At 40.1% G+C, this 21,315-nt stretch overlaps 1 protein-coding gene across 1 annotated transcript; it reads left to right on the top strand.

Moving 5' to 3' along the window:
- Nucleotides 1–17,168: 17,168 nt before the first annotated feature.
- On the top strand, nt 17,169–20,965 carry LOC107775051 (geraniol 8-hydroxylase). The gene is made up of 4 exons (XM_016594723.2): nt 17,169–17,904; nt 18,618–18,899; nt 19,715–19,996; nt 20,355–20,965. The coding sequence occupies exons 1-4, from the start codon at nt 17,317–17,319 to the stop codon at nt 20,679–20,681; spliced, it is 1,479 nt and encodes a 492-aa protein (XP_016450209.2). The 5' UTR covers nt 17,169–17,316; the 3' UTR covers nt 20,682–20,965.
- The last annotated feature ends 350 nt before the right edge of the window (nt 20,966–21,315 follow it).

The following is a 21,315-nucleotide window of genomic DNA, read 5'->3' on the forward strand; positions in this document are numbered from 1 at the left end:
CGGCTTTTCAGATCAAAATGGAACATGCAGAGCTTGTGGCTTCAACTATGTCTTGAGCAATCCACATCTTTCCTTCGCTTCTGCACTTTGGATTCACTTCTTTTCCTTTTTCTTTATTCTGGATTGAGACTCATTCTTTGGACATCTCGAACCCTGTGCCTCGAGGTAAAACCTGCTCAGACATCAAAGCAAACAAACGAACGAAATTTTTCTACCCCAGTTTTCACTAGGAAAATTTCGTGAGTTATTGTAACAAAATTCTAAACTACTTCTTTATTGAAAGCAATAAAATCTTGATTGTGTATCCTTGAGAAAAAGGGATTGGGGAGTGGACCCTATATCTATACTAAAAGTCTACTAGGGAGTGGAGACCCTATGTTGGAAAGCTCAGCTAGGGATTAGTGTACCCTATACTGGTAAAGGAAATGTAACCCGGGGTTGGTGTCATGTATTACTGAAAAGGAAATGTAACCAGGGGTTGGCACCCTGTATTACTGAAAAGGAAATGTAACCAGGGGTTGGTGCCATGTATTATTGAAAAGGAAATGTAACCAGGGGTTGGCACCCCATGTATTATTGAAAAGGAAATGTAACCAGGGGTTGGCACCCTGTATTACTGACCAAAACAAATGTTGAATCCCCCTGGTTGATAAAGTTCTACCTGGGTTAAACTAACAAAAGCAAATCTGGGCGATACTTCTACCCGAAAACTATGAGCCGGATCTCCCTAGGCAAAAAGGTTCTACATGAGTTAAACTAATGTAAAACAACCTGAGCGAAGAGTACTTCTACCCAGAACTATGAGCTGGATCCCCCTAGGCGAAAAAGGTTCTACCTTGGTTAAGCTACATAAAAATAACCTGAACTATGAGCTGGATCCCCCTAGGCGAAAAGGTTCTACCTGGGTTAAGCTAATGTATAACAACCTGAGCGAAGAGTACTTCTACCCGGAACTATAAGCTGGATCCCCCTAGGTGAAAAGGTTCTACCTGGGTTAAGCTAATGTAAAAACAACCTGAGCGAAGAGTACTTCTACCCGGAACTATAAGCTGGATCCCCTAGGCGAAAAAGGTTCTACCTGGGTTAAGCTACATAAAAATAACCTGAACTATGAGCTGGATCCCCCTAGGCGAAAAGGTTCTACCTGGGTTAAGCTAATGTAAAACAACCTGAACGAAGAGTACTTCTACCCGGAACTATAAGCTGGATCCCCTAGGCGAAAAGGTTCTACCTGGGTTAAGCTAATGTAAAAACAACCTGAGCGAAGAGTACTTCTACCCGGAACTATAAGCTGGATCCCCCTAGGCGAAAAGGTTCTACCTGGGTTAAGCTAATGTAAAAACAACCTGAGCGAAGAGTACTTCGACCCAAAAATATGAGCTGGATCCCCCTAGACGAAAAGGTTCTACCTGGGTTAAACTACATAAAAATAACCTGAGCGAAGAGTACTTCTACCCGGAACTATGAGCTGGACCCCACTAGGCGAAAAGGTTCTACCTGGGTTAAGCTAATGTAAAACAACTTGAGCGAAGAGTACTTCTACCCGAAAATATGAGCTGGATCCCCCTAGGCAAAAAGGTTCTACCTGGGTTAAGCTACGTAAAAATAACCTGAGCGAAGAGTACTTCTACCCGGAACTATGAGCTGGATCCCCCTAGGCGAAAAGGTTCTACCTGGGTTAAGCTAATGTAAAACAACCTGAGCGAAGAGTACTTCTACCCGAAAATATGAGTTGGATCCCCCTAGGCAAAAAGGTTCGACCTGGGTTAAGCTACGTAAAAATAAGAGGTGGGAACAATAGTGACGTATGCCAAAAGTAAAAGAAAAATGGAGATTTTAAGGAACTTACGTTTGGTGGCATTCGTTCTTTTAGAATCACCATTCTGCATGCTTTGTTCCTACTTCAAACAAAGAAAAATTAGTGAGTTTTCAAAATGGTGGTTGGTGTGTGGCCTTGATGCCCTGAGTAGCTTGGTTCATGACCACTGTTGTCAAAGAACCTATTTTGTCAGCGTGGTACCGAGATGTCCATGGTACTACTACCCTTGTCTCTAAGGCAAGGCTATTTTTTCTTTAAAATCAAGCTCAGTTGTCTTGCACCCAGTATCAGTTTGTGTCCGTAGTGCTTATCAACTTTTCTTATGAAGCAGGTTTTACTTAGGCGACCTTTTCAGTTTCTTTGAGACACTTTGTTCACTTTATCGAATGAGATCACAGATGGATTTGTGCCTTCATCAATGCCATATATGCCCCAAATTGTGCTTGACATTAAAGGGAAACTGTATCTAGTTTTGCAGCCCTTTCTTTGCTTCAATTTTGATGCAGGATTAGACCGAAAGGGACTCAAAGAAAAATTATGGGTAAAAATAGAATAATAATTGGAAGCGAAAAGGAATTGTGCTTAAACAAAAGGTGTCCCTTTCGGGGAAAGGAATATGGAGACTTATCTGGAGGTATGTGCCGACTTCAATGAATGATGACATGCATTTTGGACTGGACGCCTGATCTGTCTAAGCTGTCTAATTCTCAAAATCTACTGCAAATGCTCATCTTGAATTTGTCTTGGTTGTGCTCATGCCGGAGAATCGAAGACCCTTATTCGGCTAGTAGCGCCCTTTGCAGGTTTTCGCTAACTAACCTCTCTCATTTCTCTACTAACCATCGCCTTATGGTACCCATTTGGGTTTTCACCAATAAGACTCTCTCATCTCTTTGTTCACTATTGCCTTATAGTGCCCGTACGGGTTTTCACTGATAAGACTCTCTCATTTTATTTTTTTGACTAAGATACTGCATGAGGGAGGTTACCCAACGCCTTTGGCATGTGAACTTCAGACATTCTCAAACACATCGATCAGAAGCTCTTGAAAGGTAAAAAGGCGAAATGAACCTTGAAACGAATTACAACTTTTGAAAACAGTTTTTTACAGAAAAACCGTGAAATAAAACAAACTTCTGCCCCAGTTTTGGAGTACTAGGAATATGGTTCTGATGGGACCGAACCCAGGGTAAGGCTGCCTACGTATCCTTTCGGAATCAGGTCTCACGTAGTTCAATGCAAGGATTGTTTTTTGGCTTTTTTGCTTCTTTTTGTTTTTCAAGTACACAGGTAGACAAATACGGATCAAAAGGCTTAACAAAAGGGTGACACCTATTTGGAGTAGCGAGCAAATGATAGCCTTTGTCACTTCAATCTGAGAAAATCAATGCGTGAAATTCTACAGTGGGTATATATCAGACATAATATTTTTTGACTGCATCTGCGTTAATAGTCATGTCTGGTACCCGTCCTTCTTCATCTACCAAGTGCAAGGCCCCTTTTGGTAACACTTTCTTGATGATGTGGGGTCCTTGCCAGTTCGGGGCGAACTTTCCTTTAGCTTCCACCTGGTGTGGAAGGATGCGTTTCAACACCAGCTGGCCTACCTCAAACTGCCTTGGGCGCACTTTCTTATTGTAAGCGCGTGCCATTCTTTGCTGGTACAACTGGCCAAAACACACTGTTGCTAGTCGTTTTTCATCGATCAACATCAGTTGTTCTAATCGGGTCTTGACCCACTCAGTGTCTTCAATCTCTGATTCCATAATAATTTGGAGAGAGGGAATTTCGCCTTCAGCGGGTATTACAGCTTCAGTTCCATATACAAGCAGATACGGAGTTGCACCAACATATGTGCGAACAGTCGTGCGGTATCCCAAAAGAGCAAAAGGAAGTTTTTCATGCCATTGCCTGGAACCTTGGATCATCTTCCGAAAAATCTTCTTGATGTTCTTGTTTGCCGCTTCAACGGCTCCATTGGCTTTTGGCCGGTAAGGGGTAGAATGGCGATGCATGATTTTAAATTGTTCGCATACCTCCTTCATCAAATGACTATTTAGATTGGTTGTATTGTCAGTGATAATGGTCTTTGGGATACCAAAGCGATATATGATGTTGGAGTGAACGAAATCTACCACTGCTTTCTTGGTGACTGCTTTGAAAGTGACGGCCTCCACCCACTTAGTGAAGTAATCAAGTGCAACCAAAATGAATCTATGCCCATTTGAAGCCTTTGGCTCGATCAGCCCAATGACATCCATTCCCCAAGCAACGAACGACCAAGGAGAGGACATGGGATGCAACTCCAAAGGAGGCGAGTGAATCAGATCACCATGAATCTGGCATTGGTGACACTTGCGAACAAATCTGAAGCAATCTCTCTCCATAGTAAGCCAACAATACCTTGCCCGCAGAATCTTCTTTGCCAAAACATATCCATTCATGTGAGGTCTGCATACCCCTGAATGCACTTCACTCATGATCCGCTCTGCTTCTGTAGAACCTATGCATCTCAACAAGTTTAAATCTGGGGTCCTCTTGTACAGAATTTCCCCATTCAGGAAGAAACCATTGGCGAGCCGCCTTATAGTTCTTTTTTTATCTCCTTTGGCATGCTCTGGATATTCTCTTGTTTTCAGGAATCGTTTGATGTCATGATACCATAGTTCACCATCTGGTTCCATCTCGATTGTATTGCAGTAACCGTGTTGATTCCGAACTTGAATTTCTAGTGGGTCAACATGAGTGTTGCCTGGATAAGGGAGCATCGAGGCTAAAGTGGCCAAGGCATCGGCTAGCTCGTTGTGAAACCTGGGAATGTACCTGAACTCGATGGATCTGAATCTTTTGCTCAGGTCTTGCACACATTGTCTGTACGGAATAATCTTGATGTCTCGAGTCTCTCATTCACCTTGGGCTTGCCGGATAATCAAGTCAGAATCTCCCATAACCAATTGTCCATGCACATCCAGATCGATGGCCATTTTCAAACCCATGATACAAGCTTCGTATTCTGCCATATTATTGGTACAGAAGAACCGAAGTCGGGCTGTTGCAGGGTAATGATGTCCAATAGGTGAGATGAGGATTGCCCCGATCCCAACTCCTTTGATATTGACAGCCCCATCAAAATACATTTTCCATACAGGGTGATCGTCTGAAACCACTTCCTCTATTGAGTTGACCTCTTCGTCTGGGAAGTATGTGCTAAGTGGCTTGTACGCATCATCAACTGGATTCTCTGCCAAATGATCTTCCAAAGCCTGTGCTTTCATCGCGGTGCGAGTGACATAGACGATATCGAACTCTGTGAGCAGGATTTGCCATTTTGCGAGCCTGCCAGTGGGCATTGGCTTTTGGAAGATGTACTTCAAAGGATCCATTCTGGAATGAGGTAAGTAGTGTAGGCCAAAAGATAATGTCTCATCTTCTGAGTGACCCAAGTCAAGGCACAACATGTCCTTTCTAAAAGAGTGTACTTAACCTCATAATTGGTGAACTTCTTGCTCAAATAGTAGATTGCCTGTTCCTTTTTGCCTGTTGCATCATGTTGCCCGAGAACACATCCAAAGGAATTATCCATCACTGATAGATATAAAAACAAAGGCCTACCAAGTTTAGGTGGGACCAGTACAGGGGGTTTTGACAGATAATCTTTGATCCTGTCAAAGGCTTTTTGGCAATCGTCCATCCACTTGATAGCGGCATCCTTTTTTAGCAACTTAAAGATGGGCTAGCATGTGGTTGTGAGCTGAGAAATGAACCTACTGATGTAGTTCAACCTCCGGAGTAAACGCATGACTTCCTTTTTGTTCTTCGGAGGTGGCAAATCTCGAATGGATTTTATCTTAGATGGATCCAGTTCAATGCCTCTTCGGCTGACTATAAAACCGAGGAGTTTCCCAGATGGAACCCCAAATGCACACTTGGCTGGATTAAGCTTAAGGTCATACCTTCGAAGCCGTTCGAAGAACTTTTTCAAATCGCACACGTGATCAGCCTGTGTCTTTGATTTTATGATGACATCATCGACATATACTTCAATCTCTTTATGCATCATGTCGTGAAAAATGGTGGTCATGGCCCTCATGTAAGTTGCCCCTGCATTCTTTAAACCGAATGGCATGACCCTGTAACAATAAGTACCCCATGGAGTGGTAAAAGAGGTTTTTTCTGCATCATCTTCATCCATTAGAATTTGGTGGTACCCAGCATAGCAATCCACGAATGATTGTATCTCATGCTTTGCGCAATTATCTACAAGAATGTGCATATTTGGCAAAGGAAAATTATCCTTTGGACTTGCTTTGTTCAGGTCCCTGTAGTCAACACAGACTCTGGTCTTTCCATCCTTCTTCGGCACAGGCACAACATTCGCCACACAGGTGGTGTATCGGACATCTCTGATCACATTGGCGTTCAGTTGCTTCATTATTGCCTCTTTGATTTTGTCACTCACATCTGTTTTAAATTTTCGTTGCTTTTGTTGGACTGGTGGAAAATCAGGATACGTAGGAAGCTCATGAACCACTAGATCGACACTTAAACCCGGCATATCATCGTAAGACCAAGCAAACACATCTCTGTATTCAAATAAAATTTGAATCAAGGCATCTCTGGTTTTCTATTCGGTGTGAATGCTTATCTTCATTTCTCTAATTTCTTCAAGGCTTCCGATATTAATTGGCTCAGTCTCATTGAGGTTGGGCTCAGGCTTGTTTTCAAATTGTTCCAACTCTCTTTTTATTTCCTCAACAACCTCATCTTCATCATATTCTACCTCTTGATGCATTATTTCGATATTAGACAGCTTTTTAAGATCTGGGCGTGAATTTATCATGCATGTCATGTTATTAAAGCCGGCATTAACAAAACTGAAATGGAAATAAAATTACAGGAATTAGGAAAAGGGAAAGATACAAAACTTAATACGAAACTGAACTGCATTTCATTGAATTCGAAAGGATAGAAGGGTTACCATTAAAATAAAACAATCACACTGAGATGTTTGGATTACAACCTTGAAAATAACCCAAAAATACAAAAAAGAAGCTGCAAAAACAAACTACCAAGACTCATTCCTTGTGGGGAGAGGCGTTGCTTCCCAGTTGGTGAGCATGGTATCTGGGTCAATTAGTTGCATATCGACACGACTAGTGCCTTCACTGGCCTGGATCATATTCACTTCAGAAAACATATGGCTGAGGTCATGGCAAATTTCATCAATGTTTGCATGCGCCGAGGAATTTTGAACCTCTTGGAGACGTGGCTTGACAAAAATGTAGAAAATGTGAGGGATAGGTTGTTGCAAGACCTATCCATGTTTTTTGTGGTGCTTGGATTTGTTTTTGTCTTCTTGTGTTGGCCTGAATCCTAAACCAAAAGTACCCCGGTTACCGAACGGAGAAATAGGCTATGAAATTCCTTGCAATGATTCCCCCAAGCCTTTCCCTGGCTCAAAACCTTTTCCCATCATAACCGCAGCCACCATTATAGATGTGGTGGAAAGACGAGGATGCAGAATGGGCTTTCCTTCCTCAACATGGTCCACATAAACCACTTCAAAAGCTTGATAGACAATGGACTCACACCCTTCCTTGGCCTCAATGCACGGAATTAACGGGTCTTTATAAATGGATGACTCGTCTTCTCCGTGAACAATAATCTCTTGCCTATTGTGTTCGAAATTGACCATCTGATGCAATGTGGATGGCACAGCTCGAGCCATATGGATCCATGGCCTTCCAAGAAGAAAGTTATAAGAAGTGCCCATGTCCACTACTTGGAAGACAATTTCAAAGTCAACCGGCCCAATCGTCATAGTGAGGTTGATCTCCCCAATGGTATCTCTCGCTGAATCGTCAAAAGCCCGTATGCGAACATTGCTGGGTTGGATTCGATCTGTGTTGATCTTCATGCCTTGCAAAGTTGAGAGAGAGAGCATACATCTACACTCGAGCCTCCATCGACCATGACTCTCTTTACATAATGCCCCTCATATTTGACGACCAGGTGCAAAGCCCTATTGTGCCCAGCTCCTTCCTCGGGAAGTTCATCATTAGTAAAGGAGATTCTGTTCACCTCGAAAAATCTATTGGCCATCTTTTCCAACTCATTCACCGTGGTCTTCTCTGAGACATGTGCCTCATTTAAGGTTTTGATTAGTAAACGGGCATGCTCTTTTGAGTGTAGGAGCAGAGATAGTAGAGAGATTTGGGCAGGAGTCTTTCTTAGCTGTTCAATGATTGAGTAGTCATAAACTTTCATCTTTTTCAAAAACTCTTCTGCCTCTTCTTCCGTGACAGATTTCTTTATTGGCAATTGTTCCTCTCTGATTTGCTTGGCCTTCCTCAACTCCTCTGGAGAGTAACACCTCCCTGATCGAGTCAAACCTCCAGTTTCCCCCACTTCTTCTATGATTTCCTTGCCTTTGTACGTCATCACAGTTTTGTTGTAGTTCCAAGGAATAGTTTTTGTATTTGTCACAGGGGGTTGCATGGCAGGTCTGATTATGATCGGCTCTGTTATACCGTTTGTACTGCCCTGTTTCTGCCTTGTGATGGGGTGGCCTCCAAGGACATACAACCTTGGGCTTGGAACATTAGAGCGAACTTCCAATCTCGTGACCTTGGGAACAAATAAAGTTACATTTTCTGAACTCGGGGCGCCTTGCACAAACAATGGCACATCTTGGATCGGACTTACATCCAATTTGGTTCCCTCTTGAATTGTTCCCATGGTCATCTCTGCCCGATTAAATGGCTTGCATTCCAGATCTCGTCCAATCATTCCTACAAATTGAACATCGTTGTGTGCTGGAAATGGGTTGTTTGTAACATTGGGAGGTTCTTCGCCATTTGTTACCACAATCAACTTTTCAGTGATGAGTCTTTCTATAGCTCTTTTTAGAGTCCAACAATCATCCGTGTTATGCCCCGGGGCACCTGAATGATATTCACATCTAGCATTTGCTTGAAATCCATGTGAATCGGGATGCATATGGTGGGGAGCGATGGGTCCAATCACGCCCATCTGTTTCAGCGTCCGGAAAAGACTAGAGTATGGTTCAGCCAATGGGGTGAATTTTTCCACAGGCCTCTGCTCTCGACCGTAATCCTTCCTGGGACGAGCATTGTAGGGTGCCCGAAAATTTTGTTCTGAGGTTGGGGGGCCCTTGGAGCTGGTGCCTGTACCTGTTGATTGGGAGGCCGAGCATATGATTGAGCATTGAACACTGTATATTGAGGTGGGCCCACAGAGTATTGAGGAATCGGCGGGGGATAATAATGTTGAGGGTAGCTGGATTGCCCCTGCTGAATTTGCACATAATGGTGCGATGCCCCTCTTTTAAACTCCCTAGATCCCGAAGCCATCATGGACCCTTCATCTCTCTTCTTTCTATTTGCCAAACCTCCCGACCCAGTTTGGATAGCTTGGGTGGTGGCTTTGATAGCAACTTGACTTACAATTCTACCGGTCTTGAGGCCATTTTCGACCATCTCCCCTATTTTGATTGCTTCTGCAAAAGGTATACCCATCGCGGACATCATGTTCTGAAAGTAATCAGGCTCTTGCGCTTCCAGAAAAACAGTGATCAACTCGTGGTTATCCATGGGTGGCTTAACTCTAGCCGCTTGCTCCCTCCACTTGATGGCATATTCCCTAAAACTTTCGGTCGGCTTTTTCTTCATATTGGACAAATAACTACGATCCGGCACAATATCAATGTTGTATTGGAATTGCTTGACGAAGGCCTGGGCCATGTCATCCTAGACATGCCAGTGAGAGATGTCCTGGTCAATGAACCACTCAGAGGCTACCCCTGTAAGACTTTCTCCAAAATATGCCATCAACAATTCTTCTCTTCCGCCTGCACCCCTCAGCTGGTTGCAGTACCTTTTCAAGTGGGCGATAGGGTCGTCGTGTCCATCATACTTCTCGAATTTTGGGGTCTTGAAACCTAGTGGCAAATGGATGTGAGGGAACATACACAGATCATTGAACGAGACACTTTTGTGACCACCTATTCCCTGTATGTTCTTTATGTTTTGTTCAAGACTTTTCACTTTCCTGGCCATCTCATCCAGCTCACTTGTCTTTGCAGGCTTTTCATTTTCCGCTGGTGACTCGTATTGAGGAGTCTAATTGTAGGGAGTTGAGGCCTTGAAAGCCATATTTGGGGAGTAGTATTGGCCATCATAAACCTGAGGTAGTGGCTCGTTGTTGAGTCTCGTCACAGGTGGTAGCGGTGGTATTGTATATACCGGTGCGCCAGACACAACTAGAGGGGTATTCCTAAACGGTGCGACTGGAGGTCGCATATTAAAAGTACTAGGGGCAGCATGGAGGCTGTAGTTTGGCACATACCCTGGTGGTAGAATGGGATCGCTCGTCGCATGGAGCGGTGTTTGAGTAGCCTAGGGTATAGTGGATGTTCCCTCTGAAAGATCCTGGGGTGGAGGTCGACCGGAAACCCAAGCTTGATATACATCTGATAGTTGTTGTCTCAATTTTCTTATTTCTTCCGACTCTTGCTCAACTGACTGACCCTGCGGATTGTCACTGACCAACTCGATTTCATCGTTGTTATCCATTACTACTGGTCCCTTAGATCTTGTGAAGTAATGATGTGCTTCCAGATTCACCACACCAACCACCTTAAACTTACTCTCTATAAGGGACAACAAACGTGTTAGGGTTAGACATTTTATAGATATGAATTACACATAACATGTCATGCTCCTAACATCATCACCGTTTCTAAAATACATTTTGGAAGGCTTCATGTTTCATTCCGGCTTATCAAGTTGCTTCCTATTGGCGCCTTCCCCCCTTTTTTTATCAAGTTACACTCCCCCCATTTTGATCCCAGCTTAGATTCATTGAAAAATATTTTGATCGAACCTTTTGTGGGTTCCCTACGTATCATGTCGCCGCATGAATCAGATCATTACGTAGTTCAGGGACATGACCCTTTTTTTTTTACAAAACAAACATCTTTTGGGTTCATTTTTGAATTTTTCTAAACAAAATCTTTTTCATAAATCTTTTTCATATATATATTATTTTTATACAAGACTCAAGAAGAAGCAATTGCATAAAGATAAACAAGACCAGACTTGACTCAAACAGACTTTTTAGGATAAAAGGCAAAACAACGAGACTCAAAATACCAAAAGACTCTTACAGGATCAAGAATAACAAAGGACTGATAACTAATAAAAAAGGACTTTGATCTTTGCAGTAGAAATCCACCAGCATCGCTGTAATCAAGGCGCTTTTTCATGCGGCTGACCCCCAATATTGCGGTATATTCTTTCCAGGTCTGCAGATAAATGACGAGCAACGTTCAATGATACTTTTGCAAACCGCTCAGGTGTCATTCCTTGACAACTCCTACACGCTCTTGAGGTATATGTGGCTACCTCGAGGATCTTTCCCTTAATGTATTCCTGAGCCACATGCAACTCTTGATTTTGCTGACCACGGGTCTCAGCTAGATCCAACGTATCCTGCTCGCGGTCCAAGGCCATATCTTTCTGGCGCCGAACTTCTAGCAACTCTACTTCTAACTGACTGATCACCTTTTGGTAGTCGTGCCTTTCTATTTCAAACTCCGCGATCTGGCTCTCCTTGCTTGACTCAACTTCCCTATCTGATCCCTCAGACCTTGGATTAATGGAGCAAAACCTCTACGCTCTTGATCACGGACTACCCTGAACTGGGCTTCTTTCTCTTCTTGTTGCTGAGCGGTTGTGACTATGTTCTTTTTTCGAATTTGGGCTTTGAGTGCTCGTTTCTCTCGTGCCCATTGAGCCTTTTCCCGCTCAAAATAAACCTGTTGTACGTCCATGGCTGTCTCCAGAATGCCCTTATCTTCTTGTAAAGTGTCAATACGAGATTGGAACTCTTGTGTCGCTTCCCTTCTGGTTTCTCTAACTCTGACCTCGATCTCCTTATCCCAATCAACTGCGTGTCGTATGGATCTTTCTGTCCTTTGCTCGGGGATAGCCTGGTTGTGAAACCACTCAAGGTATGCGAGGCTTACCTCCCCAAGTTCACGATCAGCTACCATCTCGTTTAGATCAGAAAATCGACCACCAAACCAAACCTTTTATGCATATGACTCCCTTGGAGGTTCCTCTCCCTTGAATTCCCACACGAACGGGCGCATGTCCTCAATCGGGGGCCTCTTTTTCTCTCTCCCTAACTGGCGCATGACGCGTAGAGGCGCATAGGTTTGGAAACCTCTGAAACCCATGAGTACGAAGAACGGGCGATACGTTGACATATGCATGACCCTAGAAGAAGGGATCCAATAATAGTTCCAAGTGATTCTATCAACATTTAATGAACCAAGTAATTTATGCCAGGCCCTCACCCCCTCTGGAAGATTACAACTTGCGACCCTGTCTGGGTGGCATCCAATGTAATTCAACCAGTTTTCATTGAAATTTATTACTATTGGATGATGATAAAGGTACTCTATGAACCACATCTGCAGCAGAATGTTGCATCCCTCGAAGTAATCTTCATCCCTTGGCAGCGGGTCAAAGCTCGAAAAATATCTCCCAAAATCATGGGAAGAATGGTATGATCCTCGCTACTTTGCAAATATGAGACCACCGCAACCAATCGAATTCTGATGCGCCTACCACGCTCTGGAAAGACCATGATCCCTAGAAATGATATCATGAACGCGAAGATTCTCAACTCCCTCCAAGCGTCGTAACTCAACTGGTTGACGAATTCTATGCTCGAGAAATTTTCGAACCCTTTCTCGTCCCCAAACCTGTCATAGAGATATTCCAACGGAACCAAACCTTCATTTAAGCAAACCATTGGAATTCGATGGAGGCATAATTTCTTTAAAAAGTTGTTCACACCAACATTTCTCGGAGAAACTGGCTTTTTCCCACGAAGGTCTCTCCCCAATCCGGTGAGCCCACCTAATTCTTCCAATGTGGGCGTCATTTCACAATATTTGAACCTGAAGACATTGTTCGCGGGGTCCCAATAACCCACTAGAGCCTCAATTAAATCTCTGTTATGCTTAATTCCCATGATGTTTGCGAGGAACTTGAGGTGCTTAAATACTTGATTTTGTTCCCATTTAGCAAAACTAGCCCACCAATTACAGAGACTACTCGGGGTCTTATCTCTGATCAAGAACATAGGGGGTGTCTCGTCTCTTACCCTTTTCTGACTGCTTCTTTGTGGAGAACTCATGGTGATCCTAAGAGTAAAATAAAAAGGGTTAGGACTTACCTAAACTATATGCAAATTATGATCATTCATTATTTTATTTTTTATTTTTTTTAGGACAATTTAGGACTCGATCTATTTTTTTAATTACAATATATATTTTGAAATTACCGGACACAAAAGTTGAGATGATAAAAGCAGAAAAATGGCTATTATTACAAAACGGTCCTTTACTACTTCCATAGAAGGCATAAAGGATGTCTCGGCAAAAACCAGCCAAACACAGGAACAAAATGATAAAATAGAAAAAACAAAAAATAAAAACTATTTTTACGAAAATAACCCTTTGCTACTCCTATAGGGGTTAAAAAGCTGTCTCAGCAAATATAACCAGACAAAGCTAGATAAAAATGACTACTTTTTGCAAAAACAGTCTTTCGGTACTTCTGGAAAGGTTTAAAGTTGCTTCGACAAAAATGGCCAGTCATAAAGGTAAATGGTAAAAGGTGAACAAATATGGATAAAGTAACTACTTTTACAAAAATGGCCCTTCAGCACTTCACAAGAAGATTTAAGGCTGTCTTGGCAAAACAGCTAGAGCATGAGGGCAAGACAGTAAAAGGTGACAAAAATAGGGTTTTTTTTTTGAAACATGTGGGCTGAACCCGATGGAAGTTGCCTACGTATCTCACATCCGGTGAGAATCAAACCCGCGTAGTTTGGTGAAACTGGGTACTTTTCTCTTTTGATTTTTATTGAAAATTAATCCTTACACCTCGCGCCAAACTACTAATTTTTTTAAAAAAAAAGGTTATTTGCGTTAAACTATGAGAAAAACTCCTTTTTATCTTTTTCCTTTTTTCTTTTTTTTAATAATTCCGCTGCGTCAATTTTCTAAAGCCGATCGACAATGCAAGTAAGCCTTCCAAATGATGTATCAAGTAGCACATACGTGAACAGGATGGTCTCAAATAGGATACCTGTCTTATACGGACCCGGCCCATGTGCCGAGTTTCGCTAAGTCAAATGCATGTGATGCACATAGAGCGAACCTACTAGGGAAATCCGGTATGAGGTTTGTTCTTCTAGGTTTAAATCCTGGTGGAGAAGGTATCTAGACTGGCTTACTCGAGCGGACAACTCGAGCCGAGGAGGGTCAGTGTACCGGTAGCATTGCTTTTCGGCTTAACTGGTGGTGCTCCCCGCCTAAAATATGTGAGACTAAAATCCTTCACCGGGTGACAAGCACCTCAGCTATCTCAAAGAAAGCGGGTTATGTCAAGCAAATGCCCAATTTTTAATTTCAAGAAGACTTAGAGAGGATGCGTGAGAAGCCAGTTTATATGTACAGTTCAACAATATCGAAGCAGTAAAAAGTGAACAGGCAGCACATTAGGCACAGATAAATCACAATATATACAAAATTAATAAAGCCAAATAAAAAGTCAACATGTATAAGCTCGAATTCTTAAAAGGTCCCCAGCAGAGTCGCCAGAGCTGTCACACCCCTTTCTACCCCTCCAAAAGATAATGGGTGTTATGGATTGTGGGTTAAAGAGTTTTTTCCAATTAAAGTGACAAATTTGAAATATGGATTATTTTGTTATTTAGAGTCGCCACTTGGAATTGATTTTTGGGTGTTCCAAGTCACCTTTTATTTGATCCCTATTCAAAGAAAAGTTTGACTCTTTCGTTATTGATCTGCAAAAATAAAGTCCCGGTAAGGAATTCTGTTAACCGGGGAGAAGGTGTAAGGCATTCCCCGAGTCCCGTGGTTCTAGCACGGTCTCTTTATTGACTATATTTGGCTTATACTATTTTTTGGATAACTTGTGTTTTATTGGTTCTCATCTTTTACCTATGTCCGCTTTATTGTTTGATTAAAATTATGGGGAAAAAAAAGTTATCTTGAAATAAGTTACGCATTCTAATACTTATTTTGTTACATATCACAATTATGCCACGGAGACCATACACATAGTCATGATATTTAATTATTTAAAGCGCACCTAAATAAACTAGCGCACTTGAAGTATTTTCCTAAAGTAATTTAATATTATTGTAAGGCCAAAAGTTATGGAATTGTTTGTGGAAAAAGTGTATGATTTTAGATATTTGATTAAATAAATTATCATATATCAATACCATACATCCCAACAATTGAAGCCTAAACTTATTAGTGTCCAAATCTTCCCAACTTTTAGCAAGTTTAAATACTATATTTTCAGAAACATGATTAAACATATAACATTTAAGGATTGATTTACATTATTATTTATAAAGTTTAAAGATAAATAAATAAAATCACATAAAATAAGATAAAAAAAGAGAGGGAATAATAAACCTTTTAATGAAAGATTTTCAATTAAATGAGTCCCCAAGAATATGTACAATAACTCAGACGAACGCCGAACAAGCATAAGCAAAGATGATCATCAAAGCCGGTGAACAGAGCTCCAACGGAATCCTCGACCTCGACTGTTAACACCACTCTTTGGCGTGTAAAGGGGGATGTTTTGAAGTATTTTTTTGTTGGGTTTTGGGGTGTTGAATTGCTGGAAATTTTCGAAAGAAAGAGGAATAAAGAATAACCCGAGTAGAAATTGTCGTAGCGTAAGAAGAAAAAAATTGTTTCTCTCAATTCACCCCTCTCTTTTCTCCTCATATTTTCTCTTCTATTTATAGCAAAATTTTCGAAATTTTTCAGATTTGTTTTTATTTTTTTAAAAATATTTTATTATTTTTTAATTAAAAGAAATCTCACTTACAATTTGCTTTTCTTTTTTATAAAAAGAAATCTCACCTTTATTTACTTTTATTTTTTAAATTCCAACTTTAATTACTTTTATCTTATTTAAAATCTCACTTTTTTTTTACTTTTAAAAGAGGATTCCGCTTATTTTACCTTTCTTAAAAAAATAATCCACTTTTTTTTGCTTTTCTTATAAAAATTCTACTTTCTTTTACTTTATTTTTTTTAATTTTCAGCTACCTTTATATTTATTTTTTAATTCCAACCTTCTTTACTTTTTATTTTTTTAAAATTTTCACAAAACTTTACTTTTAATTTTCCACTTTCTTTTACTTTTTAAAAGAGAATTCCACCCACTTTTACTTTATTTTTTTTATTCCATACTTCCCTTTTCTTATTTTTTATATCTCACCCGAAAATTTTAAAAAAAAAACAAAAAATTCGGATTTTTTTTATTATTTTAAAAATAAAAATAAAAAATAAAATAATAGTAATAGTAATAATTCACCTTTTAAAATTTTGTATTTTTACCCTATAATAAAAAGTTAACAAAGCTAAAAATTGTAGGTTAAAATTCCTAAAATATTTACATAGAAGAAGTGACAAAAAATTAAATATTGTCAAAAATTAGGTGCTCACAGCCCTAATGTCAAGTGGTGTCATTTTATATTTGTTACTTGTTTCGACACGGTATAATTACTCATGCTTAATAAAAAAAAATCATCAAAGCGATGTCGCGTGACACCGCTTCGTCCACCGTATCTCCGCCCCTGAATGTAGCAACGTCCAAATTTAAGGTTTTGTGTAATTATATTCTATCCTTTGATCACCCACTCACACGTGTAAAACATGTTTTTTTTCAACTGTGGACTGGGGCGGAGCTAAGTAGAGAAAGGGGATTCAATTGAACTTTTATCGTTGAAAAATTATATTGTATTAATCCGGTAATTATAATGACTTTCGTAGGCAAAGTTTCAACGGCTCACAACTGTTGACTGTTTAATTTCTTGCCCAACTGATTAATAAGTAAGACACTAATAAGTATTTTACAATTGGAAATTATATGCCACATACAATAAGAAAAAAAAAAGAAAAAAAAAAAGCAAGGTGATGTTAACTCATTGATTAGCTATTCAAAATCTTCTGCTTCAAAGAAAATTCGTCGTACAAATAAAAGAAAAGTAGGCAGAAAATTTGTGGTGTTTGGACCCTTCATTTAGTCATGTGTTTGAATTTGCTAGTTTGGCAAGCCACAACGAGGGCCGAAGCTACAGTTCTGCTTAGGGTTCGGTAAAATTTAGTAGTTTTTGCAGATTTATAATAATTATCTATAACCTAGTAAACTGCCTTTTCTAGAATCAAGATCCTATAAAACTAAAGTACTATCTCCGCCACTTCTTAGGTAATGAACTTCCCAATTACCGGGAAAACATATATATATATATAGATAGATAGAGAGAGAGTGAGAGTGAGAGAGAGTAGAGTTGCATAACTCTTACATTAATAAGAGAGTCTGAAGGAGAGTGAGTAGGAGAGGAATATGGATTACTTTACACTTGTGTTTGGATCAATTTTTGCTTGCGTTTTTCTTCTTTTTCTATCAAAAAGAAACAAAAAGCTTCCACCAGGACCAATACAACTGCCAATAATAGGAAATTTATTTCATTTATTAGGTGCAAAACCTCATATATCACTAGCCAATCTTGCCAAAATCTATGGTCCAATTATGAGTTTAAAACTTGGCCAAATAACCACAATTGTCATTTCTTCATCAACCATGGCAAAACAAGTCCTTCAAAATCAAGATCAAGCATTTTCCAATAGATTTATCCCTAATGCACTTCAAGCACACAACTATTCCAAATTCTCAGTGACGTGGCTCCCCGTTAATCCGACGTGGCGAACCCTTCGACGAATCTTGAACTCCAACATCCTCTCACTCACTAAACTTGATTCAAATCAACACTTAAGATCACAAAAGGTACAACAGTTGGTTGATTATGTTGCAAAATGTAGTCAAGAAGGTGAAGCTGTGATCATTGGCAAAGCTGCTTTCAAGACCTCTCTCAATTTCTTGTCCAATATTCTCTTCTCTAAGGACTTGGTTGACCCTTTTTTTGATTCAAAGGTAGAGCTGAAAAATGTTATTGTGATGCCCCGACTCCTCATTTTGACTTTGTGTACTAATAAAAAAAGGGCAGTGGTCTATTACACGCAACATTACCCTACATTTCTATAAGAGTCAGTTTCCACGGCTTGAACCTGTGACCTCCTGGTCAAATGACAACAACTTTACCAGTTACGCCAAGGCTCCCTTCATGTTTTGTATAAAGGTAGAGCTGAAAAATGTTATTGTGACGCTCCGACTCCTCATTTTGACTTTTTGTGTACTAAACAAGGGCAACCTAGTGCACTAAGCTCCTGCTATGCGCAGGGTCTATCGTACGCAGCCTTACCCTGCATTTCTACAAGAGGTTGTTTCCACGGCTTAAACTCGTGACCTCCTGGTCACATGACAACAACTTTACCAGTTACGCAAAGGCTCCCTTCTTTTTATTTAAAGGTAGAGCTGAAAAATGTTATTGTGACGCCCTCACTCCTCAATTTGACTTTTTGTGTACTAAACAAGGGCAGCCTGGTGCACTAAGCTCCTGCTATGCGCGGAGTCTATTGTAGGCAACCATACCTTGCATTTCTATAAGTGGTTGTTTCCACGGCTTGAACCCGTAACCTCCTGGTCACACGGCAACAACTTTACCAGCTACACCAAAGGCTCCTCTTCTTTTTGTGTACTAAAGAGTGCATAATTGTTTGTGACCCTTTTTTTTGGATTCATCACAGGTAGAGTTGAAGGACGTGATTTGGAACATCTTGGCCGAGGCTGGGAAGCCTAACCTAGTGGATTTTTTTCCCATACTTGAAAACATTGATCCTCAACGAATTAGGCGTAACACAGACATTCATTTCAATAAGTTGTTTGTGCTTTTCGATGATTTGATCAACGAGCGATTGGAGGAAAAGAGGAGCAGAAGTATAAAGAATGATGTTTTGGAAGTGTTTCTCAAAATTAGAGAAGAAAATTCGGAAGAAATCGATCAGAATCACATCAATTCCTTGCTCCTGGTTTGTGCTTCTCTTTTATCATCAGCTTTAGTTTTATTTTCGTGGTATTATTATTGGTTATTGTTATTGTTTGTCCATTTTTTTGGGTCTGTTACGATGCTAATATTATTTTTTCTGACTTCTGTTGTTGTTACGGATCTATTGTCTATTTCCGTCTTCTTGAGCTGAGTGTATTTCAGAAACAGCTTCTCTACTCCTCCGGATAGGGGTAAAGTATGCGTACACTCTACCCTCTCGATACCCCACTCGTGAGATTTCACTGTGTTCTTATTGTTGTTGTTTTATTTTTACTATCATAGTTCAAGACATCTTCTTTTTGAATTTAACATAATATGATATATAAAAAAACTGCAATCTTTTTTACGTAAAGAAAAAACAACAAACCCAGTATATTCCCACAAAGTGGGTCTGCGGATGGTAGTTATGTGTACGCATGCCTTACCCTTACCTAGTGAAGGTCGAGAGATTGTTTCCAATAGCAATCTTTTTTTACATACTAGAACAAAATTCTATGTTTCAATAATTCAGATGATACACTAAAGGGCAGCCCGTTGCATTAAGCTCTAGCTATGCGAAGGGTTCGAGGAAGGGCCGAACCACAAAAGTTTATTATACACAACATTACCCTTACCTTTCTGCAAAAGGCTGTTTCCATGGTTCGAACCTGTGACCTCCTCATTACATGACAACAACTTTACCAGTGTTTCAATAATTAAGATGATACACTAACTAATTAACACAAAAAAAAAAAAAAAAAAAAATTCTTACTAGGTTCGCATTGACATATTTGATGGGATTTATGAAAAATGTTTCAGGACATATTCATTGGCGGTACTAATACGACGACAAGTACAGTGGAATGGGCAATGGCAGAAATACTTAGACAACCTGAGATTATGAAGAAAGTCCAAGCTGAGCTTGCAGAAGTCGTTGGAAAAGGAAAACCAATAAAAGAAGATGATGTTTCTCGACTCCCCTACTTGCAATGTATTGTCAAAGAAACCTTAAGAATGCACCCACCAGTTCCTTTCTTACTCCCACGCAAAGTAGAGCAAGATGTTGAATTGTGTGATTACATCATCCCGAAGGGCTCACAAGTAAGGTTTTAATTTCAAATGTGCAGGTCAAAATGGGTTGAATCGATAAGCTAATTGGGTCATTAGCTGACCAAACCAACACAAGCTTTTCTTTTGATTATCATGACTACATTTAACTAACCAAACGCGAAAAACTTCTTTTTTTCAATGTGTTGATAAGTTTCCTTATCGGTTAATTTGGGCTACATAGGTTGTCCTAGTTGGTCAACTGTTCCGAATTGACCAAACTATAGATGGCTAACTCGGGCTATGCCTAAATAAACCCGCCAATTAATATATGTCCAGTCAAACCATCCAAATTTGGATGAGTTGGATAAGTTAAATTTTTTTGAGCTAAATTTGACACCCCTACTCACAGGTACTAGTTAATGTGTGGGCAATCAGTCGAGACTCAGCTTTGTGGGAGGAGCCACTAGTGTTTAAACCTGAGAGGTTCTGGAGTTCAGAATTGGACGTGCGAGGCAAAGATTTTGAATTGATTCCATTTGGTGCTGGGCGAAGAATATGCCCTGGCTTACCTCTGGCAGCATCGAGAATGGTTCCAGTAATGGTAGGCTCACTCTTGAATTCCTTCAATTGGAAACTTGAAGAAGGCATTAAGCCAGAAGAACTAGACATGGAGGAGAAGTTTGGTATCACTTTAGCCAAGGCCTGTCCTTTGCGAGCTATCGCATATCCTATTTGATAGTACAAAGGATCAGGAGGCGGAGCTATAGTGATAGCTATATGTTCGACAGTATAGCTTTGGCTCAAACTCTATATTAAAAATTCCACTTGATATGTACTATAATAATTTATCTGGAACTAGTCTGATGTCTTTTTTAGAATCCAAAACTCATAAACTCAAAATCTTAGATGCGTCTCTGCATAAGATATATTCAAGTTTTGTATTACTATCATTTAGTGATTTGCAATTTTCTCTAAAAGAATAAGGGAATAAGAATAAAAGGATTACATGATGATGAAAAAGAGGAGATTGTGGTATATTATTTGTTTTCTCATATATGCCAGTATGCCACCAACACTTGGTTTACAGGTAGAAATTTCAAGTCTAAAGACCTCACACACTCTTATATATGAAGTTCTGTATTGGAAGGACTTAGTTTAAAAAATATAACAAACATTTACTGAACATGAAACTTCGTTGTTTGGACATACACTATCATGTATATAAGGTTATTATCAACCCTTAAACTTCCTCCAGACCCGACATGTGGGATTACGTTGTTATTGTTGTTGTTGTTGTTGTATCGACCCTTAAACTTCAAGTTATATGAACAATGATTAGTGAATATTCTGGGATGACTCGACAGTACAAA

Source organism: Nicotiana tabacum, chromosome 7 (genome assembly GCF_000715075.1).
Source record: "Nicotiana tabacum cultivar K326 chromosome 7, ASM71507v2, whole genome shotgun sequence".
NCBI lineage: Eukaryota > Viridiplantae > Streptophyta > Magnoliopsida > Solanales > Solanaceae > Nicotiana > Nicotiana tabacum.